The 24,175-nt window shown below is 39.7% G+C and overlaps 1 protein-coding gene across 1 annotated transcript in view; it reads right to left on the bottom strand.

Moving 5' to 3' along the window:
- The window catches only part of CDK6 (cyclin dependent kinase 6), a 181,409-nt gene that overhangs the window by 118,899 nt on the left and 38,335 nt on the right, over positions 1-24,175 (bottom strand). The window contains exon 2 of the mRNA XM_077809408.1: positions 15,926-16,061. Coding sequence (XP_077665534.1) covers positions 15,926-16,061 — 136 coding nt within the window. The remainder of the gene's footprint in view (positions 1-15,925; positions 16,062-24,175) is intronic.

Here is a 24,175-nt window from a genome sequence, read left to right as displayed (position 1 = left end):
GCAATTTCATCTAACTAAAATCAAATGGGAATGGTTCCTCTGAACTGCTTGAGTTTGAGTTGCTGTAAGTATTTACCATAGTTAATAGTCTGCACCAGTGTTTATATTTAATTAAAAATAGATAGATCTAGGGCAACAGATTTTCCGTGTGGAAGAACCAGGTCCCTTGTCTGGAGAGAAGAGGGTTAACAGGGGATGGTTTTAATGGGGTCAGGGAGGTGGGCACAGAAGAGTTTGCCAGCTGGGTGGAAAGGAGAGCGAAAAGGCTGCCCATCCCTGCCTCTTTTTCTGTGGCTTCGTCTTTTCTCATTTCTGCACTCTCCTCTGCTCCCTTATCCTCCCCCTTGATTCATTCTACATCCCCTTCCTTTTCTCTCCCTAGCTCATAGTCATTCTCTCTATCACATTTACTCTCAATCCCTTGGTCCTGTTTGATTTTGTCTGTTCACCAGCACCACTCTAGATACCTTGCCACAATCTAATGCTTCCCTGTGATGAAGGGAGGGGAGCAGCACTGAGGATGCCAGCCCCAAGTATGGATCAGGATCCACTGGCCTATGGTGCTGGTGCAGCTGAGCTGACTGAAGGCCCATCACATGGTGCCACACGTATTGGACTCCATGTGTGGTGGTGGTCTGGCTTGAGCAGCGTGCTCACTGGAAGTATTCATAGAGGCTGTCCTCATTATAGTAAAGTGCTTCCAGGAGTGGTCCCAGAGGTGCACATGTTGTCACGCACCCTGCAGTGTTTAGCTGACCAGTAGCTCCTTCAAATGTCAATAGAACGACATCAATTTACAGCAGCTGTGGCTCAACCTGGTCTTCTTTAATACCCCGGACAGACCCGGAAAAAAGTGGCACTCTAGATTTTCCGTGACACACTCTTAACCAATTAGCGCGCACCATGTTTGTCCGCGTTAGACATCACACCCCCATAGAGCATGTCTGTACAGCAAAACCCCCACCGTGCGCACTACCACACTGTGCTGTTCATTTGCACTGGTGCACAGTGTGAGCACGACGAATAACAATAGGTACTGGGGTTTTGGGCGGGAGGAGAAGAGAGGAACAGCCCGGGAGAGGAGTCAGTAATGGTGGGGAGGGGAGAAGGTTGTGACAAAATGTTTCACAGACCTGGCTAAAGAAATAAAACAAAAGCTAAATCCAAAACTGCACAGAATACACTTTCAGTGTACGAAAAGGTAAAAATGCAATAGAACGGTATCTTGTGGAACGAGCTGGTCTGTAGAATAAATTGCTCAGGGCTTGTCTACACCGTACAGCAATGTGCATTATGCAGGTGTGATTTTTAAAGCGCACTAACATGTTATGCATTTGTTGGTTTGTGTAGACCCTGCTGATAGACATTAAAGGTTCCTTACTGTTCTTTAACATAGTGCAGCCCTACGATACAGTGCACTAGGAAACCTTTAGTGTGCACCTTTAGTGTGTCTGACTCTAGACAAACCAATTAATGCGCGGGTTAGAGTGTTTTAGAAATCACACCCCCATTGTGTACATTACCTCATTATACAGACATAACCTTAAGCTGGGGAGGGATAGCTCAGTGGTTTGAGCACTGGCCTGCTAAGCCCACGGTTGTGGGTTCAATCCTTGAGGGGGCCATTTAGGGATCTAGGGCAAAAATTGGGGATTGGTCCTGCTTTGAGCAGGGGTTTGGACTAGATGACCTCCTGAAGTCCCTTCCAACCCTGAGATTCTATGAATTGAATAAATACTTTTTCAAACCATACGGCCATTAGTTCTCAAATAAACCACTTGTGATAGACAAGAAAGTTATGGCATTATTTATACAGATGAGCAGAACAGAGGGAATGACAGCTCTTCTTACCTATTAATCATATTTCTACAATGTAATCATTCTTGAAAGAGTTCTGAGACTAAAACTTGCTAAGGCGTAGATATCTTGAAGCACATGCTTAAGTGCTTTGCTGAATCAGAGCCTAAAAAAGTAACCCTCTTTTACTTTTTTAGGCTCCGATTATAGGCACCAACTAACAAAACATTATCAGTCAGGGAACATACAATATAGAACTATGTACTATTACAAAATACCAATCAACGAACTGGAAAAACCCTGTATATTTAGCAAAACAAATGAAAGAGGCTAGGGTTCACCATTGAATGATTGCTGTTTTCTTTTGTTTATTACATAGTAACAGTATTATTTACTGCAGCTTTGCAAGCTAGCAAGCAGCTGGGTGTAATACATTTCCATGCTGTGTAACCTCTCCTTATGCTTCATTAGACTTCTTATCAAGAGCAGAAGAAAAGAAATCTCTCTCTTATGCCTTTCCTGTGGCAAAGGAAAAGACAAGATGATGACTTTCCAGTTCATTTCACTTGTACAACATTTTCATCAATCACCATGGGGTAGAGTTTTTGTTATTCTCACTGGAGGACTGTTCTTGGCTTTCTGTCACATAAAGAAGCATAATGACAGGTTTCAGAGTAATAGCCGTGTTAGTCTGTATTCGCAAAAAGAAAAGGAGTACTTGTGGCACCTTAGAGACTAACCAATTTATTTGAGCATAAGCTTTCGTGAGCTCTCACGAAAGCTTATGCTCAAATAAATTGGTTAGTCTCTAAGGTGCCACAAGTACTCCTTTTCTTTTTATAAAGAAGCATGACTCCACTAACTAGCACATTTGGGTTACCTCACCAGACTTGTAGAAAAACAAAATGCAAACATAAGGCGAATGGCTACTTCTCCAATATTTTCTAAGGGCCTCATCCTGCAATCCTAATGCAGGACTGCATTGGGGCTAGAAAATTGGGTTGAAAATTCCTCTTATTGAGAGGAAGTTTAAAGCTCTGAAACACACTGAACACTTGAAGTGATGAAGCTAAACTACCACATTTCATCAAGAACCAAAAGCTGCTTTTTGCTTGTTTTGCGACTTTTGCTCCAAAAACCAAGCAAAAGAAACTGTGGTTTATTTTTATTTTAATCTCCCTGTGAATTATGCATCCCTTTGCAGTTTTGGTTCACTATAGCCCACACAGTTTGGCCTTCATTCTCCTTTTCCTATGCGTTCAATAAGTCCCATAGATTTCAATAGGAATTACATGAACAAACAAAAAGAAGAATGGGACATGGTCTAATTACAGCGTTAACAGAGCAATGGAGATGACAAGATGACAATAAAACATTTATTTGGAAGATGGTTTCTCTTCCCATAATTTCATGTTTTAAAACATCTTTTCCTTTTCGGTCTGTGTTGTTTCTCACTGAACGACAGAGCTATACACAACACACTGCTGTAATAACAAGCATACGGCTCAAAGATCACTGTTGACTTTCTTGAATCTCAAATTAGCCTTTTTTATTTAAAATACATGAAAGACATCTGTACACTCTTTCATTAAACTAATTTTACATTTGTAACATCCTACGTATTCTTTTGGAACCGTTTCCGTTAAATTGCCAAGTCTGGGTTTGGACAGCAAGTATTTCCTTTGTAACATTAAAGGAGGAGTGTACTGCTGTCAAAATTTCTCTCTAAAAATAAGTCTTTGATAAAGTAGATACTGTACTTGTCAGAACAGGAATATCTGAAGTTAATTTCAAATGAAAGAATATTTTAGACTGAATCATTAACTAGATTTTAAAAACCCACCAGATTCTGCCACTGTACTGTCCCCTTTCCTGCAGGGAAAGTAAAGAGAAAACTACTCTGAATTTCCATGCACAGAATACTGTCACATTCTGGAGACTTCTGAGATTCCTAAATCACAGTTATGCAACATAACTATCATATCCTAAAATGGAAGGCAGAGAGCCCTGCCGCTGAATTTATTGGTTTGAATATGAAACACTCCAAAGAGATGGCTAAATGACTTCTAAATTATGTTTGGCAATTTAAAGCTACAGTGTGCAGTTTCCTGTTGCATTTGACAGAGAAAGGGGACATTTTACCAGTATTCCGGCGCAATTTCTTTTTTCACATTGTTGTTTGTAGGGTCTCATGTATTTAGCCTCTGATTGTGCAAACAAGTTAGCAATTTAGTCCACACGCAGCCCCATTGATTTAAATGGGACCACTTGTGGAAACAGATACTACTCAACATGAGTAAAGATATACAACCTAGCTTGTCCTGAATTTATCTGAATTAAAAAGAAATGAGCTTTTAGATTTGTGAATTCTAAAAGTTCACTTCAGAATCAAATGGAATAATTATTGTGACTCAAAAAAGTTATGATTTAAAGTTATGATTTTCAAAAAATAAATGAAGCCAGTATTGTGTCATTCCCTCAAGCCTTTTTCCATTATATTATAGGATTTACCACTGTGACAAACTACTGCACATTTTTCTATCTATCCAGGAGACTGTGCCATGCACAGCTTTTGCTGTGTAGACATACCCTGCCTCTGGGTTAGCCTACATGAGCTTGTCTCAATCTAGCTAAGGAAGATGAAAATAGCAATGAAGATAACACACAGTATGAGTTTCAGATCAGGCAGTATAAGCCAAATACGTCCCCAGGGTCCGTGATACACTTGTAGTACCTACTCTGACACCTGAACTGTCCTGTCTTCACTGCTTCTGGCAGCCACACTTGATGGAGTCATGCCGGTTCAGGTAGGCTAGCTCATGCACAGCTTTTGCTGTATAGACATACGCCACTGATGCGGCTTCCACCTATATTTCAAGGGGAGACTATTTCCCTGATTCAGCAAAGCATTTAAGCACGTGCTTAACATTAAGCCTGTGACTAGTCTGGGACTACAGAGACAGTGGTTCAAATCCTTCTCTTGAATACCTCTACTGACTTCAGCAGGTTAAACCAGGGATGAATTTGGCTTGATGTTATTAGCATCAGCTAGGGAGCAGTCTTTTAGTTTGGCTTCATTTAAATCTGGGACTGCTCAAGTGCTTAAAGTAAAGCAGATACTTAACCACTTTGCTGGATCAGGGCTTAAGCTCTTTAATGTCTGGTTGGGGGGGAGGGGGAAGAGAGAGAAACACACAAACTTTGATATCGAATTTGGGGTTCATCTTTCAAAGTTTAGAACTCAATCAAAACATTCTGATGGGCTTTTAATTGCGTTTCGTTCACTGACATAAATGGCATTGCTGTGTAGCTGTATATTAAGAGAGGAAGTTATAAAAACTTAAAATATTGATATTTATGAGTTTCTGAATAAGGTTTTCAACCCAACAATTAAGGACAGATTTAGGCCCTTAACTGCAAACTCTTCACACTGCACATGACACCAAATGAAAGACTGCTCGCTAGCGAATGCTAATAGCATTGGGCCAAATTCAGCCCGGTGTAACCCAAGCAAGCCAACAGGGTTACACCACAGAAGGGTTTGACCCACTGTGTCTGTAGTGCTGAGTGTTCAGTGTTCAATATTAAAAAAACAGATATCCTTTACCAAAGTTACAAACAGATAAAGCAGCCATTTTGTACTGAAGTTTTTTCCTGTCACACAAAGGGTTAAGTGCCAAACAGTATCTCTATTATTTCACTCATGACTCCATTCCTAATTTTCTGTTTTCTGGCAGCTGCTTACTAACTTACTAATAATGTGCATCTTTGTTTGGACTTCTTAAAAAGGGGATATTCTCAAAGTGGAAGAAAGCTCAATTTATTTCACTTTGAAACCTGAGAAACTAGTAACATGAACCGTATGTTGATTATAGAGCATGGTGATAAATAAAGGAAGAAGTTGTGTAAATATGTGAAAAGATGATGGTGGGAGAGAGTAGAGGAGAAGTCCTGCTTTGGATATATGATGCTTTTGTGGTATCTTATGTCCGAGGAAAGCATGCATGCACAATAGAGTCTTTTCTTAGTTTGCATTCTATATCTTTTACTATTATTTGCAAGTTTTCCGTAACACACTCTTGGCTATTCTGAGGCGTCAAACAACCATCACCTGCCCACATCTCCCAGTGCCCCTCTTAGGCTGGAAGCTCTTCTCCTTAGTTCTACTGTACCTAAGCATGGACTTAATTCTAATTTAGCATCTTCCAGGTGGTCGAATCGACCTACAATTATTTCTAGGTCTTGTGGGGAAAAAATTAGTGCCACAGCTGGATCCTGGCAAATCACTGCAGAACTTGTTTCTATAGCAGCATATTTCACACATTCAGCCTGTAGAGTCACGTTTGGGTTTTGTGTAAAATAACAAAAAACATCCACGAACAGGAAGCATTCTAGAGTATGAGGAAGAGGAGCTGGTGTCCCTGACTGGAGGAGATGGAGGGGTGTGGCAGCCAGACTAAATGAAGCCGCCTCATTGGATGTGAGGCATGTTTGTGTAGAGAAAGAGAAAATGCAGCTGAATTTTAGCTAGTGGGAGGGACCCTAGAATCAGCAGAGAAGTGGTGAAACATCCCATAGCCTGAGCAGGAAAACTGGTGCTACCAATAGCCCCACACTCCTCTCACGGCCTCAAACTCAGGATGGTGTGGGGAAGAGGAAGAACGGACTTAATTCCAGATCCTTGTTCCCAGTTCCAGCCACAGTGTCGTACACCTCTTGGGATCTAATTGTTATCCCCATGACATTTCCCCATCTTACACTTTAGGGCCTACAGCGAATATAACCACCTGCTCCAGACATACACTCTCTCTCTGATTCCCCCCAGGAACAGCTAGGGAGCCAAAGTTGCTGTTTCTGGCTGCTTTCACCATCTTTTGTTGTAGCTGGGGAGCATAACTTTTCTGCTTCTAGGCAATTGGAATAGTGTCCTCCTAAATAATGGCCAGTGGATCCCCCTTTCTCCTGCTCTTAGGTATTTACATTTTTGCTGGAAATATATTTTGGGGGATTTTTCACATTAATGGAAATAGCAAAAATGAAAATATATAGGGCTAGTTTAAAGTTCTACAATATCAAAATATGCAGGAAAAACACAGCCCTTACATTTTTGTCTATGTTTTTCTTCAGATGCATGAAGCTAGATACAGCTGTTGCTGAAGAAACAGATACAGCTTAGTAAAAATCAGAGTTCCACTAAAATATCCTAATTAATTATTTTTTCCTACTGGACACAATAATTTGTTTTTAGTGGCATCAAAACAATTTATGTCTCTAGTGCTAGACCAGATGCCTGAGGAAAATGATAATGGGTTGAGCTGAGTGAACAGTTTGTACTAAATAATTTGATGAATTTATAGTCTTTGACTGGTTGTGAATTGTCCACGATTGTCCTACAATTTTTGCAAATGCAATTGTTCTTCTAAGCTATTTGCTGTATAGTTACAATGAATCATTTTTGGTTTATAGATTGTTTGCAAAAACTTTATGGTGAGTATTTGATATTCAGAATTCAAGCTGCATTAGTTTTGGTTTAGTTCTGACTGGACATGTCACAGAGCACTATTTCTGTTCCTTGATTTAACTTAACTCTCAGAACCAGGCAGCCAATGAGAATAAATATGTTTATGAGGATTTTTTAGGAGCCTGCTCCCTCATCACAATGTGCCATTCTGCCTACTCCTCCCATGCATCATCACTCCCTTTGGGGTGATGTGTGCCTTCAGGGGTACCTGGAGGGAGAAGTCCTTGATCTCCCTCAGGCAAAAGGACTACACCTGTGAATAGCACAAAAATTAAAGGGAGAGAGGATGGGATGGCTCTTTGCATGACCTCCACACTGCATACCCGTGAAAGGATCTGTCACAATCTGACTTAATTTACTAAAGACAGAGATAAGTATCTTGTAGCTTGTAAGAAAAGTTTAGAATACAGATACATAATTAGCATTCCCTTTCTCTCTCACATTGCATCACTCCAGAGCTTGCAGCGACTATCACTACAGTGATGTGCTAGCAATAAAAATCCCAGCTTCAGAAGTAATCTCTATCCAGTCACTGTAGCTTTTACCTACGTCTCAAAGGCATCCAGAATATTAAGAGCCAGAAGCTTTCTGGCATCACAGTGATAATTTAGAGCTCCACTGAGGTAACAGAAATTAAATCATATTCTCTTAAATGCACCAAAATAAACATGCAAGTTAAATTAATGGGCCAATTCTTCTCTTATTTACACTAGTGTAAATCTGAAATAACTTCACTGAAATCAATGGCGCTATCCTGGATTTACATTCATTTAATGGAGAGCTGAATCTGATCTCCTATGTTTGCAATATTACAGTTTTACTATGCCTAAATCATAATTCTATTTACTAGAAAGAGTGAGAGAGTGGGGAATAGTAACATTTCACTGTTTAAGGAGTCCTGAATAGTTTTAAGTCTGTGTGGACTTTAACCAAGGTAAACTTTAACCTTCATAATCAATGATATAACCAAAAATTATTTATGTATTTATTTTATTCTTTTTATTTGTAAGTTATACAAATAACTGTCTAGCTAAGGCGCTAAGTGCTTTTGACATGTGCTAAAAAGACAGTCATACAAATAAACCCCCACCATCCAACCACCCCCTTGGCAAGCTTTCCTCACCACCAAAAATGGAAAATCAAATCCATGACAATATCTCAAAGTGGAGCTAGTCATTATCCTTATGGGGCACGTAAAGGCATTAAGAAAAAATGCTCATATAAATTAAAGATTGGTGTAAATTACTTTGGAGAAAGTGTGTGAGTTGTCCTGATATGCAAAAAACTGTCTTCTTTTCCTGACTACATGGAAACCCATCATTGCTGGTTTACCAGTAGAACCTTACCTCATCGCCTTCTATTCTATTTCATTCCACTCCATGAAGGTTCTCATATCATGTTTATCACTGTAGTATCAGAGCACCTTTCAGCAGTGCATAAAGCAACATAACTAACAGCTGTCACATGTTGTTTGTTCTCTCATCCTCTCCCCCAGGGGAGAAGCAAGTGCAGTGGAGTGTCTTGTTTTGGTAGATTGTTTTAAATTTAATTTTATTTCAAATATACACGCGGCTATTAGGGCTGTCAAGCGATTAAAAAAATTAATCGCAATTACATGCCAGATGTGCTAAAGATTCATATGTCCCTTCATGCTGCCACTTAATGGCCTCATGAATAATGACGGGTTCTGCTCGATAACAATTCAAAGTAGTGTGAATTGACGCATGTTCATTTTCATTATCTGAGTCAGATGCCACCAGCAGAAGGTCGATTTTCTTTTCTGGTGGTTTGGGTTCTGTAGTTTCCACATCTGAATGTTGCTCTTTTAAGACTTCTGAAAGCATGCTCCAGACCTTATCCCTCTCGGATTTTGGATGGCACTCCAGATTCTTAAACCCTGGGTTGAGTGCTGTAGCTATTTTTAGAAATCTCACATTGGTACCTTTTTTGCGATTTGTCAAATCTGCTGTAAAAGTGTTCTTAAAATGAACATGTGCTGGGTCATCATCTGAGACTGCTATAATATGAAATGCAGGTAAAACAGAACAGGAGACATATAATTCTCCCCCAAGGAGTTCAGTCACAAGTTTAATGAACACATTTTTTTAATGAGCATCATCACCCTGGAGCATGTCCTTTGGAATGGTGGCCGAAGCATGAAGGGGAATGTTTATCATATCTGGCATGTAAATACCTTGCAATGCCAGCTACAAAAGTCCCATGTGAATGCCTGTTATCACTTTCTGGTGACGTTTCAAATAAGAAGCTGACAGCATTATCTCCTGTAAATGTAAACAAACTTTTTTGTCTTACCAACTGGCTGAATAAGAAGTAGGACTGAGTGGACTTGCAGGCTCTAAAGTTTTACATTGTTTTGTTTTTGAGTGCAGTTATGTAACAAAAAAAAATTGCACTTTCACAATAAAGAGATTGAACTATGGTACTTGTTTGAGGTGAACTGAAAAATACTGTTTCTTTTATCATTTTTACAATGCAAATATTTGTAATAAAAAATAATAATATAAAGTGAGCAGTCTACACTTTGTATTATGTGTTGTAATTGAAATTAATACATTTGAAAATGTAGAAAAATATCCAAAAGTATTTAATAAATTTCAATTGGTATTCTATTGTTTAACAGTGTGATTAAAAATGCGATTAATCATGACTAATTTTTTTAATTGTGATTAATTTTTTTGAACTAATCGCGTGAGTTAACTGCGATTAATCGATAGCCCTAGTTGCTATGTTATTTATGTTACAGAAGGCAGGATCAAAGAAATGCTCCTTGCAATTAGAACAGAAGGAGGTAAGCTTTTCCATGGTCCTTAGCCCTTGACTACAACTGAGAATCCATTAGGATTATCTTTATTCCCATAATCTTGCTGAAGAAAGATGAGTTACAGTCCCCGATCCAATGCACCTTGAAATCAATAGAAATCCTCCCTCTGACTTCAAAGGTGATGGGTCAAGCCCTTATAGACTTGTAGCTCTCTCCGGCCTTTATTTTGTGATTATTTGGTAGACATCTTTACACAACAACATTTACAATTTCACCTACTTATATTTAGAAGCTCAAATTATTACTACGGTCAGGTTGCCTTCACTACTCACAAAAAAAATGTGAAGCACTCACGAACGACTTTAAATCACACTAGAGTGGGCACAGTAATTTAACATGATTGGAGTGCTTCACATTTTTATGAGCTCCTGCGTTTGGAAGTGATTAGGGTTCTGCACAAGCATGGATTAGGGCACCACAGGAAATAAGAGAATTTTTGTTTTCATTTTCTGAGTGTTTGAATTTGGAAATAATTAGGGTTCGGAGTATGTCCGCTCCATGGCACTTAAAAATGAAAAGGAGTACTTGTGGCACCTTAGAGACTAACCAATTTATTTGAGCATAAGCTTTCGTGAGCTACAGCTCACTTCATCGGATGAAGTACTCCTTTTCTTTTTGCGAATACAGACTAACATGGCTGTTACTCTGAAACTTAAAAATGAATGGCAGGACTCTCCCAAAATAAAAAAATTAGACAATCCAAATTGCGGTAGTAACAGTACAAGTGCCTTAACGAAGAGGTAGGGGCACGCAGTGATGGGCACTATAGAGAAAGAGTCATTTTCCCCCAGCATAGCCAAAATTTGGTCATCAGTGTAAGGAGGGCAATTTGTGGATTGGAGACCTCAGACTGTGCACAGCATCAGTGGCTCCAGAGGGGCCATCTGGGTGCGGCAAAGAAGTGGACATGGTTTTGCCTTCATGTTTGTAGGAACTGCTGCAGTATGGGGAAGAGCTGGCTACACCACCATTAAGGGGAACCTCTCCTGTATCCATCACCCAGAAAGCATGTTATTGACACCATAATGCCTCCAGAAGCTGCCATTTGTGTGGCATGCTTCCTTTTTCTCCATCTATTCAGCCAGCTTGCTGTTCTAGGAGGCATAACAGCCCTCATTTTAAAAGAATAAACTTTTCTATTTAAAGTAGTCCTCCAAAATAATAAACCACTTCAAATCATTTTATGTTGCCCTGTTATTTGCATGTATATATAACCATGACTCTCAATGCCTAAAAAGGTTTTTGCTTCTTTTCCTCACTATAAAATATTAGCAGGACAATTTTAGAAATCCAACTAATCAAGCATTTATTTAGGTCCTACAACATGCACATTTGAATGGGCTCATTAATGCAGTGACACTTTTTAAGGAGTTTCTTTTAACAATGTTGTTAGATACAGGCCACACTGAAGATTTTTTTTCTTCTTTTTACAGCAGTTTCATCATCACTGTGGTGTATTTATTCCTGGAATTTCTCACCTTGTTTTCAGTATCACGTGATAGTGCAACATCTGCTCCGCATCTCAAACATGATCAGAGTACATGCGTCTGTGGCAGAGGGCTAATGACTCACAGCAAAACTCAGAAAACTGGCTTGTTTTCTGAGAAGCTACATCTTCATTTTAATTTACTAAGAAGTGATACATTACTTGCTACTAACACAGACAGAGTGGAATTCACAGGGTACACAGAAAGGAGCAATGACTGTATTCATTTTCAGGGATAAAGTGAATTTGTGGCACAGTGCCCTGGGATAAATTTTCAAAAGTGACTTAGGCACTTAGCAGGCTTTCAGTGAGATGTAAGCTCCTAAGTGCCTATGCCTATTTTGAAAATAAATGTGATTTAGACTCCTAGGCCTAGATCCTTAAAGGTATTTAGACACCAAACTCCCACTAAAATCAATGGGAATTAGGTGCATCAAAAACCTTTGTGATCTCTCACTCCGAACACCTCGGCCCCACCCCCAGCCTGGAGCTCCCTCCTGCACTCCAAACCCCTCATCCCCGGCCCCACCCCAGAGCGCTCACCCTCATCTGGAGCCCAAACCCCCTCCCGAACCCCAACCCCCTGCCCTAGCCCAGTGAAAATGAGCAAGGGTAGGGGAAAGTGAGCAATGGAGGAAGAGAAGATGGAGTGAGCGGGGGCAGAGCCTCAAAGAAGGGGCAGGGGCCAGGCAAGGGAGTTCAGTTTTCTGCAATCAGAAAGCTGGCAACCCTACCTGCGAACTCTTACTTGCATGGACAGTGGGGTGGGAGGAGGTATTGTTTCATATTCTCTGTGTATATATAAAGTCTGCTGCAGTTTCCACGGTATGTATCTGATGAAGTGAGCTGTAGCTCACGAAAGCTCATGCTCAAATAAATTGGTTAGTCTCTAAGGTGCCACAAGTACTCCTTTTCTTTTTACTTGCATGAGCAGCCTGAGTGACTTCAACTACACTAGCTGAGCATTGCTCATGTGAACAGAAGTAACAAGGTACAATTAAGTACAATTAAGAAAGTTGATGTATGCCTAAACTGGCGTTGGAGGTGTAAATTCCTGCTTGAGGAGACATACTTGTGCTAGCTCTCATCGAACTAGCGTGCTAAAAATACAAATGTAGCCACTGTGGCACAAGCAGGATCCTAACCAAGAGGCTAGGAATATATGGCAGCCACACTTCTATTCTTAGTGCACTAGCTTGATCACATCTAGTGCAGTTATGTCTTCTTGAGCTGGAATTTATACCTCCAGGCTGAAGCACAGACTCCTCGGTTTCCTTCTCTCTGTGGCACATAAAGTTCATACACCAACACATGTAAATGCTGAAATCAGGAAAAGGGATCATGTAAACAAAAAAGCCCTGGCTGGGGTGATTTAGTTAGGGATTGGTCCTGCTTTGAGCAGGGGGTTGGACTAGATGACCTCCTGAGGTCCCTTCCAACCCTGATATTCTATGATTCTATGAAACACTAGCTGGATTTTTTCCTTTATCCATTAAATTGGCTTTTGTAGACATCAAAAGCCAAATTTTGCTCTGATTTACTCCACTGACTGCAATGAAATTTACATAGGCATAAGTGGGGAGAACTGAGCCTGTTCATTTTAAGAAGGCTAGACTCTTCTCCTTCACATGCTTTATAGAACCAAATTATCATGATTAAGGCTATGATTTAATCATGAGTATTTTAGTAAAAGTCATGGACAGGTCAGGGGCAAGAAACAAAAAAATCATAGCCTGTGACCTGTCCATGTTGTCTACCATAAATACTCCGGATAGAATCTTTTTTTTTTTTTTTTTGGGGGGGGGCGCTGCTGGGAGGGGAGGAAGCCCACAGCACCAGCGGCCATTGGGGAGCTCCAGGGGGCCAACAGCTGCTCTGGCCGCTACCGTGGGGGAAGCCCCGGGAGGCCAGCGGCTGCTCCAACTGCCCTGGACCGCTGCCAGGAGCCACCAAGCTGCAGCTCCTCCCACCGCCGCCGGGACCGCTGCTAAGGAGGTTCCTGGAGCCAGCTGCATCGACCACTGCTCAGGCGGTCCTGGGGGCCAGGTGCTCAGGCAGTCCCGGGGGCCCGCAGCCTGAGGCTGCCAGAGCAACAGCCAGTGTGGCTGGGTCAGGGGCTGGGACCACTCCAGCAGTGGTTGGTGTGGCTGGCTGCAGAGCCGCTCCAGCAGCAGCCGGTGTGGTTGTCCCCACTGGCTGCTGCAGAAGTCACGGAGGTTGCAGGAAGTCACGGATTCCGTGACTTCTGCAACCTCTGTGACAAACACAGAGCCCTAATCATAATCCATCATCTGAATTGCAATGTCTGTGCAGAATCATATATTGGTCCATACACAACACCAATAATTGCCTGCACAAATACTTAATTCCCAAGCAGAATTTCATGTTTGCCGATGCAATTTTAGAACCAGGTTTTGGAAAAATGGCACACAATGTTATAGACCAATATTCTTTTTTTCTGTTTGCCTCCGACTATTGCACGCATTAATCTATATATGTACTGAAAGAAATATGATTAAAAGACAAAGGTGAGATTTTTTTAAAATCCACTTAGGGTGTTGGGATGCTCAATTCCCATTTATGCTAATTAACTAATTACATTTTAATGAGGATTAAATGACCAAATCCTTTCAGCAGCCCTGAAAATCTCAGCGAAGAGCAGAACCCTAAAAGCATTAGAACATGGCATCTTTGTAATATGCGAGTTACATTTCAATCCACTGCTGAGGCTGAATCCAGCTGTTCTCCTTTTTTTAATTTAACATTTATGCAAGAAGATTGCTTACAAAAATAAAACTACTGGAACTGCCTTAAGTTACACTTTTTGTGGCTTTGATAAGTAAAATGATCTGTCTCTGAAGTGTATGATTTCAGACCCAAAGGTCAAAAAAATCACTTAGGTTGCCAATGTTAACAAAAATTAGTGGAATAATAAAAAAATTTAAGTGAATTTCCCTTTTCCCTCCCACTTTCTCCTCCACTGCTGCTTTATTTCCCTAGGAGTCCTGCCAGGTTAAGAAGACACAATACACCTCCAAAAATGACTAGTACAGTAGCAAGATAACTCCTTCCTTGGAAGCAAAAGTTGTTTCTTATCACAGAAGAAAGCAAAACGCTTATTAGGCATAACCATGAGGTAGGACATTTTAACATCAATCAATCCCGCTGCTTCTATTCCCCTTTTTGAATATTTTGATCAGGTTCAAACTGCAGTCCTCAATATGGAGCTTTACTATGGCACCCCCCAGCAGGAGGGGAAAAAGGTTATGGAGTTAATACATTTAAATTAGTATTTTCTAACTTGGGGAGAGGCCTTCCTAGGAAGGCAGCATATTAATGCACACAGGAAGGGAAAACTACATGACTTTGGATCCACTCTGACCATCTGCTTCACCACAAACATACTGCCATGCATAAGCCACTAGGCAGCTCCTTGAAAGCCACCTACCATCCATTCCTGTTCCTACAGTGGTTTGCAATGCAGCTGGCCATGGAAGTAATTCACATGTATAGGGTAGCAATATGCCAACCTAAGCTTTGCTCAGTGACACTGAGCTCAGCTGCAAGAACACAAGGGTCTCAGGTATACAGAACCATCAATGAATGCCCTCTATCTTGAGAGCTGTATGTAGCTTTCTAGTAAGTGCAGGCAGGAAAGAGAATAAATTAAAAAAAGAAAAAGAAAAAAACACAAGGAAAAGAATAAAAAATGAATAAAAAATAAAGAAAAAACCATAAAAGAAAAAAGGAATAGGAGAGTAGGACTTGTTATAATAGATCACATGAGTGGTCCATCTAATCTAGTGTTCTGTCTCTGACACTGGCCATTAACTGGTGCTTCAGAGGATGGTTCAAGTAACCCTGAAGTGAACAGTTAAGGAATAACCTTCCACTGGGGAAGGCTGCTGGGAACCACTATTGTAAGTGAAGGTATTTGATGACTTCCAATGATAAATTCAGATCTGGGAGGATTAAAAGGAAACAGTGGGATGAGGTGGGGTGACATGGGTAGGGGAGGAACATAAAATCCAAATCAAAGGAAAACAAGTATGAACATTTCCATAATAAAAGTTTTACCACTTACTGAACCACAGATCAGTGCACTAGAACTCAGGTCCTAAGTAGGTGATTACTCAGCTTTTACTCAGCCCTCACTCATGCAAACTCCCACTGAAGCAAAAGGTAGCTTGCCTGAATAAGATCCTTATGATTAAGCCCTTTGTCTTTACATAGTAATATTTCCTAAAATTATGAAGGGAAAAAAATCCTTCTTCGATACCTTTATAGTTTCCATAGGCACTCCAGGCTCCGGAACTTTATCCAAGTAAGTGGTCAAGTCTTGATCGACATGTTCAAACACTAGTGTTAGTTTGGTCTCTCTGTCTGTTCGTGACACTGTGCATACATCAAATAACCTGAGAGGAGAAAAAGGAAAGAGGAGATAAGTTGACGGAAACAAGCGAAGCAGTACCTTGCAGCTCATAAAACGTGGAGTGAAGAAAGAACTTTCCAAAGCAGGAACAGTCTGTGAACTCTTGATGATTTGAGTGATGATCAATTATTTGTGACATCACATTCAAATTTCATGTTTGGATTCTGAAATCACAAGTATTATGACTTCACAGCATGATCAAAGAGTGGTCGTTAGGTGAGGAGATGATCAATTCTGATCAAGGCACAACTACAGTTAACAGAATACAGAAAATGATTTGATTTTGTATTCATGTTCTCTGCCTACTGCCACATTTGCTCCCCTTTCATTCTTCTTTAAGAGAAAATAAGTATACAGTGACTTTTTCAAGAACCAAAGAAGCTGATTGCTTTTATACACCTTTTAATTTCTTCTCACACCTCTCCAACGTACACCATTACAATGATTTGTCACTCAGTTTAGAATCGCATTCTCCTTCTCCTCTGATCTACAGAAACAGTATTTTTGCACTCATCAATCTAGTAAATTGCTATAAGTAGGAGAGAGAGTCAGGAAATTGAGTTTAAAAAAAACTTTTATATACAAAATACAGCTGCTAAGATATTCTTCTTCTCTCATCATTCTGAGCACATTACTCTCTTACTTAAATCCCTCTGCTTTCTTACCCTCTTTCAGAGCATCGAGTTCAAAGTTTCTTCCCCTCATTTTCAAAGCTCTTCACAGCTCTCACCCTTCTTACTTGTCTACTCCTGTTTCTTACTGATACACCTCCCAGCTCCTCTAGCCAGTGATCTATGACCGCCTGTTTCCCACACACATTTCTGTGCCTCCTTATATGCATCTCCTTCTGAATGGAATGCCCTCCTCTAAATGATATGGAGGGTCACTGCTTTCTCTTCTGTCAAACCCTTCCTCAGAGCCCTCTTCTGCCACAATCCCCTGGGGAAATCATCTAATTACTGATGGCTTTCAAATGAGATGGGGTTATCTGACACAATCTTTTTAAATGATTTTTTAAAAATTACAAGTGTTATTTAAAAAATTATAGACTTAATTGCCTTCCTGTGTGAAAAGAAATCAATCAATATATTTATCAATTGATAGTAGATTTTTTTTTCTAAAATACCTGCAACTGCTATTCTTGAGAAGTAGAATATGTAGTTTGATAGACACTATTTAGAAATTAGTGGTGAAAAAATATTTGGGGTCAAAGTTACGATTGTAGTGATAAAATATGCATTTATTTTATACCCAATAAGAATAACATGCTTGTTTATTGTAGGGACAGTGTAGGATTAATGGGGTCCTTAATTAATAATTTCCTTATTCTTAGACTCAGAACTAAACTCCTGATATGCTGGTTCCACAGTAATGCCTAGTGCACTAGGTCAGAGGTTCTCAAACTGGTGGGGGAGGGGTGCACTCCCTAGAAGTCACAGAAGGTCTGGGGTGTGTGAGGTGCTTTAGCAAAAAAAGCTGGGAGCCTCTGGGTTGCCAGAGAGTGGTGGCTGCTGGCCAGGTGCCCAGGTGGAGGGATGTAAGCTACCCGACACACAAAGAAGCGGGGTGTGATCACACAAGTTTAAGAACCACTGCACTAGACCATAGTGCCTCCCTCCTAGTCACTGAAGTTATGCCATCTGAAAAATATGGGTAATAAAAATGCTTTGCACTTATTTAGTGTTTTTTCATCTGTAGATCTCAAAATATTTTATAAAGGTGGTTAAGCGTTATCTCCATTTTACAGCTGGCCTAAGTTCAAAGATTTGAACCAAATTTAAGAGAGTAAGTGTGCTCTATTGGATGCTCTTATGGGTCTACCACTTCAGGGTTCTGGATCCAGCTTTAATAAATATTGCCTATACAATCTCTGGCTAGTCACTTAAACTTGGCTTCTTAGTTATTCCATTTTGAAAATGGATGTCTTAGGCCAAAGACACATTTTGATGAAGAATAATTGTAACACAACCAAGAGTTTCATTTCCTTTCACTTCTGAAAAGTAGTCCTGGCTAGTTCACAGATAAACATTGAAAATTCTCTCTGTAATGCCCTTTATACCCCCTAACAGCTTTAACAACAAAAGATCATGTCTCATTTTCAAATATTGGCAATTTCTTAAATTATTATTGTGCTTGAAAACTGCCTATTGCATGAGTCAGTGTAAAACTCTGTTTCACATTTTGTAGCATATTAGGGTTTTGTTGGGAAATCAAAGGACACAAAGAAACATCAGAGGTTTTGTAACAATTTCTCCTCCTTTTTTGGTTTCAAGAAGTTCCTACTCCATTTAAGCAAAATGTTCAGAAAACCTTCTAGTTAGCAATAAGACTTAAACCTAAAAATGAGCAAAAGGCTTCTTTACTGGAGTTGCAAGGAGAATTAAAATTGGCTTTATAATGGGACCGTGGAGCTTATCCACTCTCCATAACCAAACTTACATGTGAAAAACTGACATTACTGTCTTGGTTCTACATCTCTAATAACCCAGGCCTCCACCCCGGAGCTCAAGGACCTTTGCTGCTAGCAGTTCATTACAGAAATATCATTATATGCTTTCTAAGATCACTAGCCAATAGAGGGAACATATTCTCTCACAAATATTTATGGTCAAATCCTCAGCTAGTGTAAATCAATAGAGCTCAGCTGACATCAATGGAACAACACCAGTTTATAGCAGCTGAGGATCTGGCCCCTTGTGCCCAAATCTGTTCTAACTATAAACAATGACAAAAAACCTCTTTTGACATCCATCAAATCAGAATTGTGCCCCAAAAGACCCACAACAAAAAAACCTTAATAACTGCTAAAAAAACACCTATTTACATTAAATACAGGAGTTTCCAAGGAGATTGAACTGTCTGATGAATTTGAAGGAATTTGTGGTTTGGTGATGGAAGAAGAAAAAGAAACAGGGAAAAGTTAATATTTTAAATCGGGGTGATTTTTACATGACCTGCAATTTAAACATCATTTTGATTAATTTTCTTTACAGAAACATTCTACTTTGTTTTCACAACAAATATGGCAGTTTTTAGATCAGAGTATTTTTGGAGCCAAACTTATATGGGCTGCAGAATAGAAGCTTGGTGCAACTTTAACAGAGAGAGACTCCGCCTCTCCATAAGAAACTTATTTTGACCTAATTAATCATATAAACAAACATTCATCAGATGAACATGAGAACATATATTTATGGGGCTGATATTGTCTATAATAGCAAAAACTCTGGAACATAGAATATCAGAGTTGGAAGGGACCTCAGGAGGTCATCTAGTCCAATCCCCTGCTCAAAGCAGGACCAATCCCCAATTTTGCCCCAAAACCCCCTAAATAGCCCCCTCAAGGATTGAACTCACAACCTTGGGTTTAGCAGGCCAATGCTCAAACCACTGAGCTATCCCTCCCCTCCAAATATTATTCTCTTTATAATTCCCTTAATGGGACAACATAAAGAAGATGGATGCCTCTGTATAGAAAATAAGTTTTGTGAAAAGTCACTAACCGTTCTGAAAAGCAAAATTCCCTGGTATTTGGCTGGAGGTTAATAATCTGTAATATATTTATATGAATCAATGTGGAATGTAGCTGGACTGCCTATAACCCCAACACATGCAAACAGAGAGGAGCCAGACAGGTCTGAACATCTGAACATAAACACTGGAAAATATTTCCAACTGTATGATTCCTTTGTGTTTGCTTACATTTACTTAAAAAAAATTAAAACACCTTTTTTTGCCAGGTATTTAATACATTGGCAAAACTGCCCTTTCAACCATTGAAAGATTGTAATTCAGTTTATTTGGGTTTTTTTAAACAAGATTTCACTGTGTCAGATGTAGAAGCAATGTATATGACTACAAGCTTCCTTTACAGGGAAATCAAATACCAATACTCTGTTTAATTTTTACCAATTGTACTTAATTTGATCCTGGTATTCTAAATGCATGTTAATAGGTACTCTGCTAAGTTTAAAGAACTGTAAGAATGTTTGTCTATTAATCACTGAATGGAGTAGTAATAGTGCTAATATCTTGCACTTCTATGCCACCTTTCATCTGAGGACCTCAAAGTGCTTTACACTTAATTAAATAAGCTGCAAATCCCACCCCACCCCATCTGAAGACAGTAAATAGGATATAATTATCTCTGCAAACTATAAATGCTCCCTAAATAGATAATTTTAAGCAGAGCTTGTTTAAGCCTTTGATAAAAAAATAATATCTAGCATTGCCTGTGTTAATTACCCCTGGAAGAAGATAGCTAGCATGAGGTACACCCTCTTGCTTAATAGCTCCCCTATTGATGGGATAGCCTCATTACAAATTATACCCTTCTATATTCACTGTGAGAAAAGCATCCTTATGTGATTCCATAACGGTTGCCTTCTATGGTTAGGATTCACTCTGCCATCTAAACTGTAATTCTTTCAGGCCATTTTCTGCTTATTTTTTCCTATTTGACAGGTTATACAGCATCTCTGGCACAGGCTACAGCATACAGCCTTTTATTTAGAAGCTCACATTGTGTCCATAGACCTCAGTGGAGTAAATCCAGATAAATTAATACAGGATTTCCATACTGAATACTTTGTAAACACAAACCCTGCCTTTCTATTGTACTTATAAAAGAAACCTTTGCATTATTTGCAATGCCTAAATCTAAGATCCGCTACAGGAAGTCCTGCAAGTATTTAACAAGAAGTTTGGCTGGAAACGGTTGAAGGGCTGATGTGCAGATCTGAATTAGAACACTATGAAATACTAGATGCCTACTGCAGACTTGCTTTTCAATAGAGCCAACTTTTAGAGTTAACAGTACCACCTAGGAAAGATTTATCAGCTATGAACACACATAGAGCTCTATTTTCACTTTTTATATTATGTGAATATTTTCTGTATCACTACACAGAAACATATTTGTCTTTTTCCCAGTGGTATTTTGCACTGAGAATTTAGAAAATTAGAGAATGTATAGTTCTGCAGCCTCTTCTACCACAGATTCCATACACTATAGGGTGAAGGGAAACTCTCATACTCCCTTTTTACCATTTTACCACAAGATCCAATTTTGCAACTGTAATCTTAATTTGTCTTTATTCTGCAACCTATACACATGAACTGTAAATTGTCTTAAAAAGGAGAATACCTACTCTGTCATTTCAACTGAAAACTGCTGCTTCTGCTCTGACTGGCGGAAATATGGTCGCTGCTGCTGGATTTACTTTTTGCCTTCGCTATTGTGGGTCAAGCCGTACAATGCTGGGAAAGTGTAACCAACATTTTCTCACGAGCACCAAGAACTACTGGTGCTGGAGGAATACTTCAGTCAGAATCACCCGCATGCATCTAGGGCACGGGTGAGGAAACCTGCCCCTGAAAACTTTAAAATCCTTAAACACACAATCAGTTCTCCTGGCTCCTGTCAGGCATATACTGAAGTACAAGTGGTGAACTACCTAAAGCATAGCCAAAAGGAAGATGGAAACATAGAATCTTGTGGCAAAAGCATTTGAGGGACTATTTATATTATACATATTGCAGTAGTGCTTAGGAGCCTCACTCATTGCGCTACACGCTGTACAAACACAGAACAATAAGAAAAGTTCCTGCTCCAAAGAGTATGCAATCTAACGTCATGGAATTATTCTCATTATTTGGAAAGAATAGCTACAGGGACACTTCATTCTTAGCTTATATATGGTAAAGAAAGAAATGTGGAGCCATTAATACATAAGTGAGAGAAACATTTCAGAAGGGGGAGGGGAGGTAAATAGTGGTGAATGCATTTTGGAGACTTCACAAATCTGGATTAAGTCACAAACGGAAAGAGTTTGATGGTCTCAACCTAGCTCCCACAGATATTTGTCCACATGGAAAAAAACCCTTGTGCAATTTATGTATGATTGGCATTGTTTGCACAGGACCACCACAAGACTGGAATACCAAGATTATTACAATGCATGATTGAGGTTTATTGACAAATATGTGTGAGGAAGCCTGAATAGCTTCTGCTTTCACTACATTAGCTCAAGCTAGTTCTAGGTGTCTCTAAAACCTGGTATCTAACCAAGATGAATAAAAATATGAGAGTCAGGCACCCACTGATACCAACTGTCAGCAGAAGCCTTAGATCTCCTCTTCTTTTGTAATATGGTAGCTAATAAGTTTGCAAAAGCTTACTCTTAACCAACAATAACCCCTTTGTACCACAAAAGTATTTTAATATATACTTTTAAATAACCAATTTTCTTTACACCTCTGTGATCAAAAGCTGCATTTTAATATAAGCCATGTTTTCTTTCTTTTTTAAAATATAATATGATGCTGCTAACAGACATCAACCTCCTCTTGGAATCAGATACAACAAGCTTATTGTAGTAAAGGACCTTATGCCTGAAGAAGAGTACTATATAGCTGGACAGGAGAATTAGAGCACTGTGCAGTGCAAAAGCCAAGCCCAACAGAGCAAGCAAGCATGCGAGTGAACAGAAGTGAAGTAGAAGCATCATACTCATATGTTTTAGAGTCCTTTCTCCTTTCCCACTACATGCTGCTTTGTCTCTGTATTTGACGTTCACTTTCCTTAGTAAATGGTAACCAACTCCTCCATACCTTTGAATCATTTTATGTCTCAGAAGGTTCGGTATCCTTGTCCAAAGTAACTAAGTATACAGCGATGAACAAACAGAGGAAGGGAAGCCCCAAATGTACAGTCTCCCACATCTCATCTTTGTTATAAAAATTTCTAAAGCACCTTAGTGACCACAGAAGTCTATCTCCAATTTTCAAAAGTAATGTAGGCACTTAGGTCCAGACTTTTAAAAGTATTTAGGTGTTTGTGCACTCAGCATTGCAATACCTAACTGATTTAGGAGTCATCCTCAATATAGGCACTTGAGCCTACATCCAATTGACTGTCAATGGGAGTTTAGTGCCTAAGTGTCTAAATCCCTTTTGAAAATGAAACATACGTATTGCTGTGCTGAACGTAACAGTGCCTAAATACCTTTAAAAATTTGGGCCTTAAGACCCCAAGTCACATTGCAAATCAAATGGACTTAAGCACCTAAGTGCCTAAGTCACTTTTGAAAATGGGACTTAGGTGCTTTTGGAAATTTTACCCTCTGCTGCTCCCCCTAACACTTGCATTGTGGAGAAGACTGAGGTAGGAATGATCTCCTTTCTCACCACTCATTCATAAGAGTCTTATAGCTCTTCCAGGTGTGGATCACAAAAGAATGGAATAACACACCATCAAATATAATAAATTGACCTATATGTGGCAGGTCCAAATGTTACACAGATTCATGTAAGTGACTAAGCAAGTTTTCAACCCTCATTCATTAGCTGTTGTACTGAGATCAGGAACAGCTGCTATGCAGAAGTCACTGCATGGCACAAGTGAGGCAGTGGAACCTCCTATTCCTATAGCTGCACTCCAAGAGGACTTGGACAACATTCTTTCTTGCAGATCGCTTAATAGTGAGGGTTAAGAGAAGACTGAGGATATTAAGATGACCAGATGATCACTTATCTGCAAGCTGAGCTTATGCTATAATTTTTTCTAGAGTCTCTCCTTTTCTGACTTGGAAAAATTATTTAAAATGCTTACTTTTTTACAAAAGATGTTTTTGTTCTTTAAAAGTGTGTGTTGTATGTGTGAGAGAGAGAGAGAGAGAGAGAAACTGCTTTTGAAAGTGAAGTAAATAGCACTGGCTAAAGTCCAATAAAGTGCAGGCAGATGAGGCAAGCTTTCAACACACAACTCTGCCTCAGTCCTGACCTGCAACACCCCTGTTTTGGGCCTCTCTTGAGCAAAGACTGCCCACGGTGCCAAATTGCATGGTGGTTTTATGTTGTAGACAAATGTCTGGTAGGGACTAAGAGGAAACCACCAAACTAATTTTCACTTGAAACATAAGCCAAGATTTGTGCCCAAGAGATGAAAAGGCTAGTGCATTAATTCACTATGCCAACCAGTCCCCTAAAAGTTTCAGCCATTAGAGTTTAACTTCAAAGAAAAAGTGTTTGACAAGATGGTCTCTTCACCCCCCATTTACTGCACAATGTTGTCTTTTCTAGTCCTGCTGCTGCTTG

This window comes from Eretmochelys imbricata, chromosome 2 (genome assembly GCF_965152235.1).
Source record: "Eretmochelys imbricata isolate rEreImb1 chromosome 2, rEreImb1.hap1, whole genome shotgun sequence".
Lineage (NCBI taxonomy): Eukaryota > Metazoa > Chordata > Testudines > Cheloniidae > Eretmochelys > Eretmochelys imbricata.
The sequence above is the reverse complement of the archived record's forward strand: the minus strand, read 5'-3'. Positions and strand labels throughout refer to the sequence as shown.